Source organism: Larus michahellis, chromosome Z (genome assembly GCF_964199755.1).
Source record: "Larus michahellis chromosome Z, bLarMic1.1, whole genome shotgun sequence".
In the NCBI taxonomy this organism is placed as follows: domain Eukaryota; kingdom Metazoa; phylum Chordata; class Aves; order Charadriiformes; family Laridae; genus Larus; species Larus michahellis.
In genome coordinates this window covers 29897571-29914441 of record NC_133930.1, presented here as the reverse complement: position 1 = coordinate 29914441, position 16871 = coordinate 29897571, and the positions used below count along the sequence as shown (strand labels likewise).

General features: G+C 46.4%; 1 protein-coding gene across 3 annotated transcripts; it reads right to left on the bottom strand.

Moving 5' to 3' along the window:
- Positions 1 to 869: 869 nt before the first annotated feature.
- Positions 870 to 15530, bottom strand: VLDLR (very low density lipoprotein receptor). Of its 3 annotated transcripts, XM_074569278.1 has the most exons (19): positions 15216 to 15520; positions 10912 to 11031; positions 10199 to 10321; positions 9182 to 9304; positions 7447 to 7818; positions 7218 to 7340; positions 7010 to 7132; positions 6440 to 6559; positions 6237 to 6362; positions 5689 to 5860; positions 5140 to 5364; positions 4864 to 4982; positions 4345 to 4484; positions 4086 to 4227; positions 3626 to 3772; positions 2609 to 2698; positions 2133 to 2210; positions 1850 to 2019; positions 870 to 1517 (listed from the first exon to the last, which is right to left on the bottom strand). In XM_074569278.1, exons 1-19 carry the CDS (start codon positions 15355 to 15357, stop codon positions 1482 to 1484), a joined length of 2691 nt encoding a protein of 896 aa, XP_074425379.1. In that variant the 5' UTR covers positions 15358 to 15520; the 3' UTR covers positions 870 to 1481. The 3 variants fall into 3 exon arrangements, with proteins under 3 accessions (XP_074425379.1, XP_074425380.1, XP_074425377.1); XM_074569279.1 differs by lacking the exon at positions 2609 to 2698 and having other exon boundaries at positions 15216 to 15530; XM_074569276.1 differs by lacking the exon at positions 15216 to 15520 and having other exon boundaries at positions 10912 to 11182.
- Positions 15531 to 16871: the final 1341 nt, after the last annotated feature.

Sequence of the window (16871 nt, the reverse complement as noted above, 5' to 3'; positions counted from 1 at the left end):
CACGGAACCTGCAAAGTTAATTCTGTCTTAATCCTTCTCTATTGCATGAATGAGCTAAATTTGTACAGTGGATAAGGAACTACTTGGTGCTACTGAAATGAGCACTCAAATAGTATCGTACTAACAGATGAATATCACCTTCCTGGGCCCAGAACCGTTGTACAATTTATTTTTCACTCCCGTGGTCACCCAAGAGAAAGGCCACAGCACTTCAAGTGATCTGTAGTTTAGAGCAATTACAATGAATTGAGTTGCCACAGGGCAGAAGACACTAGCTCACTGATGCTCATTGCAGGGGACATCTCTCATTACACGTGTAGCAGCAGGGGCTTTTTGGCACCAAGACTGCAGGAGCAGGCTGCCATGATTAGCTGCCGAGTCACAGCTCTGCTATTCCTCTATACAGGTGTAGCAGCTACCAAGACCCAACTTGCACTGGCATGGCCATGAAGAGTAACTGCTAACAGACTGACACCACTGTGAGCTTGCGCATAACATCCTTCAGACATGTGTGTAACATCCTGGCAGACAATGCTTTGACCTGTCTCCAACGTAGCATCTCTGTCAATGCCACCTCTTAGGAGCTTGCAGTAGTAGTTGAGTAATTTTTAGCCAGTCAATCCTAACTTAGGAGTCCAGCTGGACTCCTATGAAAGGAGACTCATTCAGTCCAGTACCCTGCAGAGTGTCAGTCTTAAATACAAACCTCAGTCACCTGGCAGATCAGTACTGTCTTAGCAGTCTAGGGGTACTGCTGAAATAACTTAAGAAATACTTAAGCTGGCAGTACTAGTGTAGCCCACTGAAGTTTCCAACTTAGGAGATACTATGTTTTACTTCAGTGCTAGCATAATAATGGAGACCAATACTGTAATTGCTTAATTTTTATTATTTTTCCCCTCTTGAATTAAGGTTTACAGTAGTTTCTTAAAGAGCATTCATATCTGTATACCTCTAAGAGGTAACAGAGAAGATTGTTTCAATCACACATACAAAATTACTTCTGTCTACAAATTTTTGGCAATCATAGTAACCCGTTTTTTCCTATTGCCATTGCCCCAATCATTGAAAAAGACAGTGTACAGTAATTTACATTTGAAGTATTTCAAAGTGCTTGACAGTGATTTTCCAGGAATAATATTTACAAGTGTCCTATACACATATGTACAGCTGTTACAAGTTGTGGCTGGAATATGGCTTTCTATGGAAAGTGCTTTATATTTGGTCAGTGGTGTTACTGACTGACCAATCCAAGGGTTACTGATAAAATGGTAACCACTAAAAGCTGAATTGTTGTGGACAGGTATTTACAGAGTTTGTTGTTAATCTGTATAAAATAGCTATTTACATATGTGTTCCATACATACAGAAAGTATCTTCTTTCTTCCAAGAATGGAGGAAGTCCTTCAGCCACAAACCTGGTTACTATCCCCAAAGAGTGTAAAACACAAGTAAACTGGAAGTGATCGCTGATCCAGTGCTCACAACATATCATCATCTGTGCTTACAACAGATATCTGTACAAAATAAGGACAAGTTAGCTCCAACTGTACTCATAAAGATAAAAAACAATGCATATCATCACTACACAGCAGTTTGAAACAGGGGCTAGTTCTGCAGGCTAGTGGCCATGTTGATTGCCCCATCCCAGGTACAGGACAGTAGTTGCCTACTAGAACTTTAACCCCGATTAAAAGGGCAAGTTCTCAGCTGATTCAGCCCAGTGGTTTGGCTGCAGCTGTCAACAGCAAAGCCCTCTCCTAAACTCAAGTCAGGTATCATTCAGCAGTCTTTATATCTGCTCTGAGGATTAACCTGGAGCCTCAGACATGTCAATAGGTTTACTTACTGCAGGGTAGGTGTGTCCTACTGAAGCACTGTGTCTTCCAATATCAATTGTGAGGTCCTCTTCTGTAGTTTTCAGGTAGACAGGATTATCAAAATTCATGCTCTTCATGTTCTTGTGCTGCCAGTTACGCCACATGAAGTAGCCAGCGACTGCGGCCACCACCAGCAATACTTTAGGGAGAGAAGCAGATTGCAAGTAAGGAGTAGGGTCAAGTCAAGCTCCTGACTACGGGTGGCTTGCCCCACCACAAAGGGTCCCAAAGGCTAGTGAATGTTGTACTTACAGACAGGAAGGACAGTCCAAGCTGCTGATGTTCCTCTAGAGGCAGGTGTTGCAGATGCTGTACCACTGATGTTGAATTCTGCACGAGAATTTGAAGTAGTAAGCTTGCTTACTGATAGGCTGGCAGACTTTGTCAGATGCAAGCACTTTCCAAGCCCAGAAGGTGCTATCACATATTAGCTTCTCAGTAATACACTGCAAGAACTGCCTAACAGGCTTCATCCTGTATTAGTAAAATGCTACTTTTATTGCTTTCTTTCTCTGAGCATTCCTGAGATTTTGTGAAACATACAGGTTCCACACTATTGTAAGTGAACTAACACTTGTTTATGCTGTAGCTGTTGTGCTTGTACTACACACATGACATGGCCTGTGTTCTCTACTTGCATGCAAAGGAGAAAACTTCAAGTAGGCTAGTGGGTCAGTTTGCATTTAATTTCTCTAATGTTTAGCAGTCTGAGTTATTGGGACCAGTACCTCCAGGAACTAGTCCAAGAGTTGGAGATTTTTCTGTTGTGCTGGTATCTTTAGCCTCAGTGTAAGCCACAGTTGTTCCAGTACCTGAAACTAATTATAGATCAAGAACCCAGTTAATCCTGAAGTTCTGCAATAGCTTAGCTATGAAAGCCATGGTAGTGAATGTTTAGCAGATGGCAGAATGATCATGCAGCTTGTTAGCTTTACTGGAAACACTGATATTAGTTATTTCACTAGCACAGCCTCTGTTGAGGGTTTTTGATCAAAAATACTTCCAAAACCAAGCCTAGACAGTTCATCAGGCATGAATTACAGGTATTTAGAGCCATGACAACAGTAAGCTACCCCATCCTTCACATCAGGTTTTCCGAGTGAGATTTTAGTTCCACAAGTTTACTGGTTAGGTACAGTCTTTGATACCTATAGCAACCCTTTAGAGCAGCCAGCTGAGGACAGCGTCCTTGCATACGGTGCTCTAACTGTGGCAGTCAGAATCAACATGCAATATAGTAAGTGGCACCTTGGTGTTTCTAGTTCCACTCCACTGGACAAACAAGTGTGCCATAGAGTCAGTCCTCAGGGTAATTGCAGTAGCATGTTTGTTTGGACCATGAAAGGAGGTCCAAACAAACTTCCTTGGCCAGCAAGATTAGCCTACCAGCTTCTCAACATTGTATTTATACACTGTAGAGTCATGTCAGTTTATACCCCTTGTTTTATAAGAAAGGCAATCAGTATATTTTGTGCGCGTTCTTGCTATCTGCAGAAAGCCATGGAGGTACAGGTCTTGTTGCAAATGATGATGATGCAGACACCAAGCATGGACTTTGAACAGCACCTGCAGACTCTGAGGGTCAGCTTAATACATGCTAGAAGACCACCCCCTCCAAGACTAATTACATCAGATTAACTCATGCAAAGCTCTGAGCCTATACTACCATATTTGCTTCCAACAGATTCAGTACCCCTACTCCTTCCCCATCCACCCTGGAGGAGACTTCAGTCATGTTACCATACCGGCACATCTCAGACCATCCTCCTTCAAGAAGTATCCAACAGGACACGCGCAAGTGTACTTTGGAGAATGTTCATTTATCTGAGGAGCAGGCAGGCACAGGTAGCTACAGCCTCCATTTGCCATGTTCTCTTCACACCAGTTCCTGCCTGTTGGTACAGCAATTGACAGGAGTGAGCCTTCATATTGCAGGGGTACAGCAACATTATTTGCTTAACAATTGCTCTAGTAGAGTTACTTGCCTCTGCACGTTACAGATTTGTACCTGCTCTGCCTAAGAGAGACCAACTGCAACTAGACCTTCTCTCAACCCCAGTGGGGGTGCCTATTTTAGAAGGCACCAAGCACTCTCACTAGAGGTGAAGCAGACAACTATACAGGGGGGTGATACCATTTGCCACCTTGCCACCACCCAAGCAGCTTCTTATGCATTGGCATAACTATAAACTGTGTTAGAGTTACCTGAAGGCTGAACGAGTTCATGATACACAATGATGTCCTGTGCATCATTAAGGTTGTTCACTAGGGTAACCAACTCAGATCCAGTAAATTTGTTGGCACCATAGACTGCCTCATTCTCTCCATCAATCCAGTACACACGGTCCTAGAAGACATAATAATTGCATCCCATTACCTCTGTGTTTCTATCAGCACCATAACTGCTAGCCTCCTACTATCAAGAAGAGGCTCTTTGACAGTTACTAGAGGAAGTCATTCTTACCTCAAATATTGTTAGAGCAAGAGGATGAGGAAGGAACATATGAGACTTCAGCACAATTCTACGGTCCTGGCCATTCAAGTCCACACTTGACAGCATATGTAGTTTGGAATCAAGCCAGTACAGACGGCTTTTTACAAGATCTAGGAGGAAAAAAACCCGAACATATTTACTATCTACATGGAAAAAACCTCCAAAGCCTCCTGCAAAAGGTGAAATACCCACAGGTTCGAGAACAGTTGTAGTGTTGCTCTAGTTTCTTACCACACCAGGATACAGAAGGCTGCTGCAGTGCTGCCTAAGTGGCCTGTGCCTCAACTATAGTATAGAGCAGTGCAAGAAAAATTACCATTTCAGTATCTGAGAAGTGCTATCTGTACCTGTTGCAGTGTCTCCAGGCACACAGGAAATTCCCATTCTCAGAAGCTGAAAATAGTTCTCTGAAGGATGACCTTGGCTTTTGTAGCAAACAAATTGCTAAAGCTCCAGAATACCTCTGGCACAGAGACAAGTTCAACATACCTAGAGCAATTCCATTAGGCCACTGGATTTCTGTTGTCACAAGCTGCTGTCTGTCAAATCCATTCATTCCTGCTTTTTCAATTTTTGCTGGCTCACCCCAGTCTGACCAGTACATAAAGCTGTGAAGCAGAATTTATGTTGTATGATGCACTATAGTACTCCGTAGTATCACTCTTAGTTATGACCAATAACTAACAAAGGCTACCTAAGTCAGTTATCAGGACATGGAGTAGCTGGTAGGTCCGCTCTTTTAAGAGAACTAGGACAAATACTCACCCAGAGAGAGGATCTACAGCAATAGAAGCTGGCTCTCTCAGCTCAGAGAGAAACAAAACCTTTCTTTTTGTGCCATCTAGGCTAGCCACTGAAATGGTCTTTGCAGTTGAGTCAGACCAGTAGATGTTCTTATAAACCCAGTCAACGGCAATTCCAGCAGGGCTGTGTATGTTGTCCAGGATTCTGATGTGTGTTCCAACTTTATCACGGGTATCAATAGAGGCACTGGAAGACAAGAATTGCTTGCTTTCAACCCCTTCCTCCAAATATTACCACCTGGCATGCCTCAGCAAATACTGCACATGTCAGACAACGTAGAAGATGCACTCGTGACTTTCCACAGAGCACCTTTTGTACAATTGTAGCAGCAGTTACTAGGATGTGCAATAAGCATACACATTGCTAGTTGTGGGGACTTGCACCTACTGTACTTTGTCTTTAGGACATCAGAAACCTAGTTCTCATCACTAGAGCCTAGAGAATTACCTTGGGTAAAATGTGAGATGGTTTAGGGGGGCACACGAGGGTTCAGAAGCTGAGTCCATTTACCTGAAGATCGCTTTTTGGCTGAAGTCAGCCCAGTAAAGCTTTTGCTCAGCAATATCAGCATCTAGAGCTACAGTGTTTCTTAGCTGCTCTACTAGCTGAATGTATTCTTTCCTCTCAAGACCGATCTTCCTGATATCCCGGCGGTTGGTGAAAATTAGACACGGTTCTTTCCCTGTGGAAAGAGTGTAAGTGTTACCTGTACTTCTAGACATGCAGTCACATACTGTTATTTTATGGCAAGTTTTAAGAGTCATCATGTTTAGTATTTGCCATTCCACACTTGCTAGTGGATCCTGACAGAGATCTTGGCTGTACCACACCTCATCCTTTCCTCCCTCCGCCCCTTGACAGGGAGGGTCCTCCTGCCCAGGGAGCAGACACAAGAAGTTTTATGTCAGGCAACTTTAAGTACTGTACCATGACATCATTCAAAGTGTTAGGAGTGTTCACACAGCACAACTAGTATCAAAACCAGAATAGCATAAACTGTACATCACTTGCTACCTCATTTTAAAGCAGGGATATAGAAGTCTTATGCCAATACTCACCAACTGCCTTGCACACTCCAGTAGCAAGATCCATCTGATAGCCACGGCTACATTCACATTTGTAGCCCCCTTTCAGGTTGATACAGATTTGACTACAGATACCAGGGTTCTGGCATTCATCGATATCTGTGAAGACAACAATTTAATTTGTTCTTATCTCCAACACCCTCAGAAGGGTCCACGTTAACCTACTTGATACTTGCCTCCACAGGTTCTCCTGTCTATAAGCTCAAACCCAGCTGGACAGTCACATTCATAGCCAATAACGAGATCTCTGCAGATATGAGAGCATCCACCATTGTTCACCAGACATTCATTTATATCTAGAAGAGAAGAATTATCCACTTCTGAGACAGCACACATATTTAATCTTAAAGTCTTAGGGTGCTTTACCAGATACCCAGTCATTTTCTAATGATGCCTGCCACATCTGATAAACCACTCTGGCACTTGAAGGCACATGTGTGAGACCCTCCTCAAATTTACACTATCAGCATGTTACTTGTGTTACAAGTTGGCAGCAACAGATAAAGATTAAGGCTCCTGGAAGTTTCAGAGTTCCTAATGCCTTTGAGTGCCTTCTGCCCATGGAGAAGTCATCCCAACAGCCAGTTTGGCTAGGATAAAACTAGCCTACTGACTAGGATGCTCTTGGTTGTCTGTTTGCCACCAAGGAAGTGCAGATGGGCATTCCAGACTGACATCTGACAGCTCAGAGGCTGTATCCAAGTATGTCTAGTGGTCAGCATTGTGCAATGAGTTTGTTCACTTACTACACTCCTTTAGGGGCTCATCACTCCAGTCCTTGCAGTCTCTCTGCTGGTTACACACTTTATTGATATCTATGCATTCTCCACTTCTGCACTTGAATTTGCCAGGTCCAGAGCACTGAATAACTGAGATAGTGAAGATTATGAAGACAACTAGCAGCTTCAACAGATATTCTGCAAAGACTTTATTCTTGCTTAGTTCCACACTTACCATTGTTACAGCTTGCTTCATCAGTGCCATCCAGACAGTCTCTCACACCATTGCACTGCCTACTCCCATGGACGCAGTTACCATCTTCACATCTGAACTGGTCTGGTCTGCAGGTCCGAGAAGCTGCGGACACAGCCATTACAGACTTAAACTCCTGAGGTCTGATGAAGGAAAGAAAATAAAACAGGAGCCAACCAGCACCTCCTAGAGAATGACCAAGTTAACTTACGGCAGTTGATTTCATCACTTCCATCCTTGCAGTCAGGATCCCCGTCACAGCGCCACTTTTTGTGGATACATTCACCTGAGCCACATTGCACCTCACTGGCAGAGCACTTCACAGGAGGTGCAGGCTGGCGGCCACATTGCTCTAGAGATTCATCTGAATGGTCAGAGCAGTCAGCATCATCATCACACACCCAGCTGATGGGGATGCAAGTGGAGCTCTTGCACTGGAACTCATGAACTCCACAGGTAGGAGGTGCACACTCCAGCTCGTCACTGCCATCGCTGCAGTCATCTTGACCGTTGCAGACAAAGCTCTTGGAAATACATTGCCCGCTGCTGCATGTGAACTCTGCTGGACTACAAGTCACATTGCCTGGAGTAACAGGAGTAAGACAGATTAGCAGATTATCACAAGGTGTCAGACTCTTGTATGAAGGTATTTTGCTTTGCAGGTTCTTCAGCTGTTAGCTTACAGAAGGTCAGCATCCTGTATAAGGCTCTAGGAGAGCCTAACTGACCACCTACAAGACACCTGGGCATCACACAGACTGTCCTCCTTGCCTTTGGATGTTATGAGTGAGAGGTATCAGTTTTAAGTTACTACGTGAAAGTAACCTCCTTCTGAAGCAGCTAGGCTGTTCTGCTTCAGAGTGAGAGCCTTTCAGAAAATAGGCTCAAACCCTGTGAACCAGAGACAGAAGGTAAGAGAATTGCTAACTCTAGAGTACAGACTAAGATTAAGGTAGCCAGATGGTCAGCATGCACTATAGTTTGAAATTGAAGTGTTTTGTGCTGGTCCCCAGGACAGCAGTGGTCCATTTGCCTAGATCACTGGGGATAACAGATCAAGATCTTGCACCAGTTGATCCTGTGGTATTAAGCACATCCACACAATTTATGCCAGTACAAATTATGCTGGTTTAATAGCAATGTAGCTAGCAGCTCAGTATGCCTAGGCTGATAGTTTTATCAGCTTCATTAGAAATGCTGCCCATAGATTTACTTGCAGATTAAGGCTTTTGCTTGCTGAATAAGGCAGCAACTCCACAGGCACATACCAGAAGTCTGCAGATCTGTGTCTCATTAGTCCGTCCAAGTAAGGTGGCTCTGACAGAAGCCAGCCCTGTGGCTTTGGTAACAGCAAATTCATCTCAGGACACCGCAGCCAACTCATATGTATGCAAGTTCATTAGAACAAGCCAGGAATGCTGCACTCTAACAGTGGCAGCTTCACTTGTGTACCAGCCTGAAGTTGCCCCCCAGCACCTGAAACCTAGCTTCCCTAGTCTGCACTTTCAGACAAGCGCACAGAATACTCCAGGATAGGGCTTTAAAGCAGATCAGCTGTGCCCTTGGCTACAAGTCACTACTACGTTTTTAGGAGACCATTTGTTAATGTAAGCAGCAACTAGAGTTACCTGTTGAGAAACTCTGCGGAGAACAAGTTCTGATGGTTTGCCTGACATGTGACTAAACCTATGACTACTGCCAAAATTAGCCAGAGACCAAAGATAGATGTTGTATAGCTTATATTGCTGTAGTTCTTAAGTTAGCAGGACAGAGGAGTGTTAGAGCAAGTCCGCTTTGTTAAGCGGGCTGCAATACAAGATGAATGTAGGTTGAAGGAGATATTGATACTATGAGAAATTTGTCTTCCCAGGTATACTGCACAGCTAGCTCCTTTACAGACAAGTCAATTTCAAATAGAGTTATGCAGCCACTGTTTCTTCCCTTACCACAATTCTCTTCATCTTCTCCACTGTCACAGTCTTTTTCACCATCACATTTCCAGGACACTGGGATACACTGGGTTGACTGAGGACCACAGCTGATTTCATTTACTCGGCATGTTCTCATATCTATTGAAAAAAGTTTAAGTTGAATTTAAGAGTTCTAAAGTTTAAGAGCTACTGATCTTGGGTTTTAGCAGTTGTCCTGAAAGTTGAGACTGAAAGGCTTCAGCTCTGGACAGAGTTGCAGTTAATTAGATGCCAGGATCCATCTAAGTTGATAGCTCCATCATGGAAGAGGTTACACTAGTTTGTAGTGTTCGGTAAAAAAGGATGCTTCCAGCTCCCAATAGATTAGTATTTTAAGAGTATCTGTGTAGCCATAGTTTTGTGATTGCACACCAGTTACACTGTAGAAGATTGAGCTATTAACACATAGTAGTAGGCAGGAGTAACGCCAAAGTGCAGTAGGACTTGGGGCTGAAGTATTCCTCAGTGTGGATCCTAATGACACAAGGAAATGAAGCTTCACAGATCTATATCCCTTGATTAGTTACCACACTTAAGACTGGGGCTGCTAACTGTGAGACCTCCCAGTCAAGCCTCTGCACTTCTGCTTCCCACCTCCCAACATGTAGTCAGTCCTTCAGTTCCTACACTAGCTCTGGTTATCTTCCAAAGTAGTTGTCTTTGAGGACAGTGATCACTTGGTGAACAAACCACAGTAATGGTGAGGCCTGCTGTGTTGTGCTTGGTGCTTCTGACTGTCAGTAAAACCTTGTACTTGCTATCTGTTACCAGGTGCAAATACAGAGTCTCCCCACTCAGTAGTGGGGAGAGTTAGTAGTAAAAAGTCTTGTCAAGACCCCGATGTGGCCAAAACCAAGCTAGCACTTAGGAAGGTGCTCTCCAAGACAATACGTTCATCCTTCTTCTAGGAGGAGAGCCGGGCTGCAAACAGGCAAGAAGTCAAAATGCTACTCTCCGCAGGCTTGCCTGCACCGACAAGCCAGGCTCACTTACGGCACAGTTCAGCACTCTCGTCAGACCCATCCTCACAGTCTGGATCCCCATCACACTGCCATCTGTTAGGGACGCACTGACCACTGACGCACACAAAATCAGATTCAGCACATGTCTTCTTCACTGCAAGGGAGAACGACAGACCAGAGCTTAGCTTGTTGGTTGCAGCTAGAGACAAGCTGCCTTGCCCTAGGAAAGCGAGGCACCATCCTTAGTTCTTGGATGTCTGGTGTCATCTTCCACCAGTCTAATGGCAGCGCTATTTAACACTTCCCAGAGAGTTATACTGTGCATAGAGAAACATTTATCTTCCTATAAGCAGGCACTGAAGGACTGCTATTTGTAAGGGAGACCATGCTTCTAGAATAGCTGCTGCTTTTAACACACTTGGGTTAAAGTAAGGTCTATTGATATTAATATTCAGATTTTGAACTCTGAGTTTATTATCAGGGCATTTGATTTGTCATTACAGAAGCATGGTACTATGTAACCCTAAGGTAACAGTTTAGGTCTGCTTGAGCAGACTGGCAGTTCAAACACACCAGCATTGGATATTGAGTCCATTTCGCCTCTTCTCTAAAGTACCTCTAGTCATCTATCTGAACCTCCATGTCTGCTTAAAGCAAGAGCTGGCAGCTAAAGCTAGGCTTAGCAACTAGCACCGCCAACTAGCAAGTACTACTACAGAGGTATTATTTCTTTTGATTACTTACCACAAGCTTTCTCATCACTGCCATCTGAACAGTCTTCATCACCATCACATTTCCAGAGTAAAGGAATACAGCGTCCATTACTACACTGGAATTGGGATTCCTCACATTTTGCTCTGGCACCTTCAATAGAAAAAGGAACATAAGCTCTGATACTGTTTAGCAATACTTTCTTGCTTTCCCCCCCACTGCTGACCAAGAAGTTACCCAGCTTAATAAACAGTGTAACACCAGCACAAAACCAGACCTGAACTCCAAGTCTTTGTAGTGACATTACTCGATCATTAAAATACAGCCAGAAGCTTTCCTTCAGAGTACAAGTGCAGAGCTTAAGCACTGTGACAGTCCACCTGCCAGAAAACAGGTTCTTCTTCACGAGTTTTCCTTTTCAAGGCAGGGTCAAGTTTGCCAGGCAGAGGAGTGCATGCACACAGTAACTTCTGCTGTCTAGCACCCAGCATTGCATCCTCAAAACTCTTCAAACTTCAAGCAAAGTGAGTTTAGACTTGACTAACATCAAGCTGCATTAGCATTTGAGTACTCTGCTGCCGACACATTACAACAGAATCCCCAAGATGTCTGTAAAGATAGCTTAGATATCTGCTCTGTAGCTGAACAACAAGTTATAATGATTTTAGTTACACTTCAAACAACAGCACACAGAGACATTCCTTAGTATACACAAGAAGAAGTGTGATTACTTATCTGGATCTTGCTCATTAAAGCTAGATCAAGTGTGATGCTAAGAGAGCAAGATAAATTATCACTTCCTTCTGGAATTAAGTCTGTTGTTTCACCACTGTTAACAGTCTTGATTTGTTAGTATGCTTGAGTAAGGTACTGCTTTCTGCATGATGCTTAGAGCTGGAGGGCATTTTCCAGAGTATCTTCAGCTCTGAAACCGTATGACCCCATCCCTCAAGGGAACCTACTTTGTCTTGAAGCTGTGTTATAACTGTCACTAAAAGCAGCAGCCTGCTTCTTCAGCTGCTAAGCCAGAGCTGTTCCATGTAATGCATGTAATGCAGGCAAGCACGTTAGCTCACGCATTGGTATTGGCTGCACATGTCTACAGCATGATGCAAGACTCCTGCTCCTCCTTGGTTTATTGCATCATTTAGTGGCAGTGCATTGTCTTGGCATACCAGGGCTCACAAAGGGCATCAAATTTTAGTGGAACATTACTTGTTATTTTATATCTTCTGTGTACAACACGCAAAATGCAAGACAGTTTCCAAGTGGAAAGAAGCTATTCAGCCATCAAGCACTAGGCAGTGGCAAATCCTGGACAGAGTACAAGCAAGGACAACATGAGCGATTTTACCTGCTGAGTGTTCCACGTAAATTCATGCCAAAAGTAAAGGAATTGAAACAACAGCTTATTGAGCTCTGCTAATGTTTTAGCAGCCTTACTGGTTGAGTAAAACACCAGCTCACTGGTCAGTCAGAGTAAAGCCGTAACAACTTGTTTCATAGGAATTGTGTTCAAAGACTGACAAAAAAGTGAACATCAACTCATGTGCTCTGTATTTCTGTCCCTCCTTTCCTTTTCAGGAAGCTACTACTATTTGGTCAAGAGCTATCAAACAAGTAGCTTGCCCTGTGCTAGGAGGCACACCCCAGCCAGCTTAGAGAGGGTGCAGAAGCCACAGCTATCAGTTTGTTTTAAGCCTGATATCACCTTGTTGTCCAGCAACCTCTAAGAGAGGTAGCCTTCTGCTTGCAAGCCCTGGTCACACGCTATTCCAGTTATTACTGTACTACCACCTAAAATATGCAACAACTGACTCCCGCAAGTTTTGAGATATTCTCATCCAGGCTGTCGGAGTGCAGTCAACCTTTCCCAAAATAGCATACTAGAGATATTAGACTAAGCCTGCCACTCAGGAGATCCCAAAATAACTCCACAGTCCTTAGTTACACTATTTCAAGCTAGAATAACCAGAAAAGGCTTGCTAAGACTGACTAGTACATTGTGACTTACAAACATAACATCACTTTGACCAAATGCTACAGGGAAGCTACACAGAAGGCTAAATGAAACAGTAACTGAGCTTGCAGTTAACAGCTATAACTCTACAAAGACAACCCTTACCAGCAGCCATTCCAATAAAGTATCATCACTGCTGCAGCTGATGCCAAGTGAAATGTCAGAGCTACTACTTTTGTGAACCCACAAACAAGTAAAGAACTGACAGCACCTAACACACACACAGGTGCACAAAGGTAAAGGTCATCATCTGTTGCTACTCCTGAAGATGTCTGTCAAACTCCAAAGGCCGCCTGGAGTGAGCCCCGGTTAAGACTCCAGCCAGTAACTAACTGTGGTCTCCCGTCTCACACCAAGCACAGTTCTTCAATGACAGGTAACCATTTAGTCATGACACTACCAGTCCAATCCACAGCTACTTCAAGCAACAGAGTCAAACCTCCTCAGTTGCAACTTCAGTCCCTAGACAGTTAATGATTTTTCAATCAGATGCTAATTCAAAGCTTCTCTTCATGTGCTACTCATACACTGGAATCACCTGTACACCTTTTCTCCTCCTTGGGACAAGGCTTCAGCGGAAGATGGAGAGAACCAGCAACTTCACAGGCTGTGACTGCTAACACATATTATGTTACTGTTCCCCAGGTAACTACTTAATAGAAGTTAGCTCATAAGCAGCAATGCGCCCAGGGTGAAGGAGCACAGTTACAATGACTACCCAAGTTAAACTAGCTTCCTCCATATCTCTGCTGTCACAGTGTGTCTCGGCCCCTTAAGCGAGTTGTCATATTACTTATCTGTGCAGCCTCAAACATGTGACACTTGTGTACTGTCATCTGACACCAAGTCCCAGAAAAGCTTGCAACACTGATTGGGAAATCTTGGGAGAGCTTATACAGGAACTAGCTTAGACTCCCCCCAGATCCTGGCAATTGCAACTACTAGTAGAAGAGAGCTGGTGGGGCCACAAACTCAAATTGAGGGAAGAATCAGACTGACTTGGTGGGCTAGAGTCACCCTCCACTGCATATCTCTTGTTATGATTTCTGACCACAGTACACTAGTAGTTTCAGTGCCAGCCTGCTTGCTCCTTCATACTACAGCTGTTTAATCATGTCTGTTGTAGGCTGGACATGGGGGTAACCTACACGACTGCAAACTGAGGAGTGACTGGGCAGACATTTCTCCTCTTCCTCCTTGTAGGGGGACTGGAAACAACAATCCCCCGCCTGGGCTCTTCCAGATAGATCCAGTGCCTGAACTACTGCACACAGCTACGACTACAAAGTCCAACTACCTTTAAGAACACTTTGCCAACATAGCCAGTATCTGACACTTTGGGCCACTAGTCAGGAGATTAAAAGCCATACAACAATGCAGACATCAAATGCCCGCCTCCCACCTAGATGGGCAGCCTGGAGCTCAGTTCCTGAAGAAGGAAAGGACTCAGCCAGTTGATTACTAATTCCACTCAAGAGGAAAATATTTTTAATCGACCATCCAACGGGCTTAATGCGCAGGTCCCTCTGCCACGAGGGTGACAGTTTCAGCGCTGGGAGGCAACCCTGGAGCTCGCCAGCAGCAGCGCTACCAGCGAGAGCCCAGCCCGCCAGGGGGGACCCGGCGCTGGCAAGGCTCAACCTTGCCACCAGGTGGAGATCCCTTACGGTGGTAACCGGTGGCCCTGAACTACAGCCGTGCCAGTGCCGCTGGATGCCACAAAGCCGAAGTTGCACAGTAGTTTGACAGCACCTTTCACGCCGCAGGCTTTCCAGGGGCTCCTCTTCCTTCCCCCACGACATCGCCCCAGTTCTCCCCGTCCCCCTCGCTGGCCATGCAGACCCTACCCTCAACACCAGGCAGCGCCCAGGAAAATAAATAAATAAATAATAATTTAAAAAAAAAAAAATCAAACCCTCCCGCCGCACCCGGGTCTCTGCCGGGTGAGGTGCTCCCGGGCGCGGGGGGGTGGGGGCCGGCCGGGCAGGGGCTCTGGCCCACCTTCACCGGCGCCTGGGGCCGCCCGGGGCCCGGCGGGGAAGGCGGCGCCTCCCGCGACGAAAAGGGGGCGGCGGGGCAGACCCCGGCGGCAGCGCCCTGCCGTACCCCCCCAGCCCCCATCCGCGAGAAGCTCGCCCGTTTTCGCGGAGCCCCGCTCCCCCCTGCCCCGGCGCAGCGGAGGCCTGAGAGACCGAAAAAAAAAAAGGAAAAAAAAAGGGAAAAAAAAAATTAAAGGGTGGTGGGTGAAGAAATTATTGCAGGGGGCGGCAGCGCCCCCCAGCCCCCCTCTCCCCGCCCCCCCGGGCCCCACACTCACCATCGGCGGCGGCACACAGGCAGCTGAGGGCGAGCAGCAGCCACAGCGCCCAGCAGCCCGGGACCGCCCGCCGCCCCGCACCGACATCGGGGCCGCCGCCACCCGCGGCACTGGGCTCTCCGCGCCGCCGGTCCGACCGCATCGCCACGCCGGGGACGGAGACAGAGAGGAGGGCGGGCGGGCAGGCGCGGCGGTCGGAGAGGCGAGGAGGAGAGGAGGGAGACGGCGACACGCACGGGGGGAGGGTGTCCCCGCGGCGCTCTTATACCAGCCGCCCGGCCGCCCTGCGCGGCCGCTGGTGACTCACGGCGCCGCGCCGGGCCCCGGTTGGCTCGCCAGCGCCGCCCGCCCCCGCTTCCTCCTCCGCGGCACCTGCGGCCGCCGCGGCGGGCCCGCACACCGGCGGGGTTCGGTTCGGTTCGGCGCGGTTCGGCGCGGCGCGGCGCGGCTGGGTGAGTGGCGCTGCCGCGGTGCGGGGCGGCGCGGTGCGGGGCGGCGGGCAGAGCCCCCCGCGCTGCCCCAGTCCCGGCTCTTCCTTCCGCGGGGCGGGGGGGGGGGGGGGGGGCGGTGCGACCTCGCTGCCAGCCCCCGCGGCCGGTGCGGCGGGTGTGGGGCAGCTCCGGCGGGAGGGGAGGGGGGACGCGGGGGAGAGGGAGGGCGGCGGCTTTGTTTCTCCCACTTTCCCAAAACGGCGATGCCGCCGCGGGGAGGGGGCGTTGCGGGACCCCCCCGTCCCGGCCGGGTGCTGAAATCCGCGTTGCGGGATGGTTTTCTCCAAAGTACCGTTTCCACCGTTCCTTGTCCCCCCCCCGCCACCCCACGGGCACAGGTTCGCCTGCCCTGTGGGGTTTTTTTTTCCTCCCTCCTGTGGCAGAACTTGAAGCAGGCGCAGCTCTTGAGGAAGAAAATCACTACTTCTGCATTCTGTGATCGGGGATCGTAGTTAATTAGTAATTGCGCAAAATGATATGCCAAAGTCGTATAATTGCAAGCTTAACCTTTTATTTTAAGGAGGAGAATTGGTAGTTTTATTCCTCATTTGTAGCGTTTTGAACATCCCAGTTACATCTTGGTGAAATAAAGAGAGAAAAAAAGGGTTGGCAAAATGCAAATTTGGTTTTGTTCACGGCACCCTTAGAATTTGCAATTGAGGTTTAGTAGTTCTCTGCTTTATTTCACGTATTTTCATAGGCTTGCTATTTTATGGTAATATTGTGTGCTGTGCTGTGCTGTTAATATTGTAGTGGAGACATAAACTTCATCAAGGTGCTCCATCCAAAAAATGATGAAAAAGCTGGTTGCTGTTTCTTTCCTTGGAAATGAAGTCTTGAATTATTAGCCTAATATTTTAAATCTTTTCCAGGTGATTCCTTCAATGAAGCGAGTATCTTTGAGACCCCATATTTCCTAAATGTCATAACATATTTCTTTATATGTTATTTGCAGAGTGAAGCCGTTTTTGAATCGCATCCGGTTGTGTTGTGACTCCACTAAAGACAAGTCATACCACTGCATCAATAACTTCAGAGTGGATTATCTCTTGCAGTTCATGTAACGAGCGAGTGTCCAGGTCACCCAAATGGGCAAATAGTTGATGCATCAGAGACTTGTTAAAGAAGTCAAGATTTGATTTCATGTTACTGAAATACATCTGGG

Bases quoted from the DNA above. Each gene is read 5' to 3' on its own strand.
- VLDLR (XM_074569276.1), bottom strand. From the start codon at position 11,182: ATGTCACTACAAAGACTTGGAGTTCAGGTCTGGTTTTGTGCTGGTGTT. The intron at 4,485-4,863 runs GTATGTTGAACT...TTTTCCTCCTAG, and splicing joins GCCTAATGGAATTGCTCTAG to ATCTTGTAAAAAGCCGTCTG. The intron at 1,518-1,849 runs GTAAGTAAACCT...TATTTTGTACAG, and splicing joins TAGGACACACCTACCCTGCA to ATATCTGTTGTAAGCACAGA.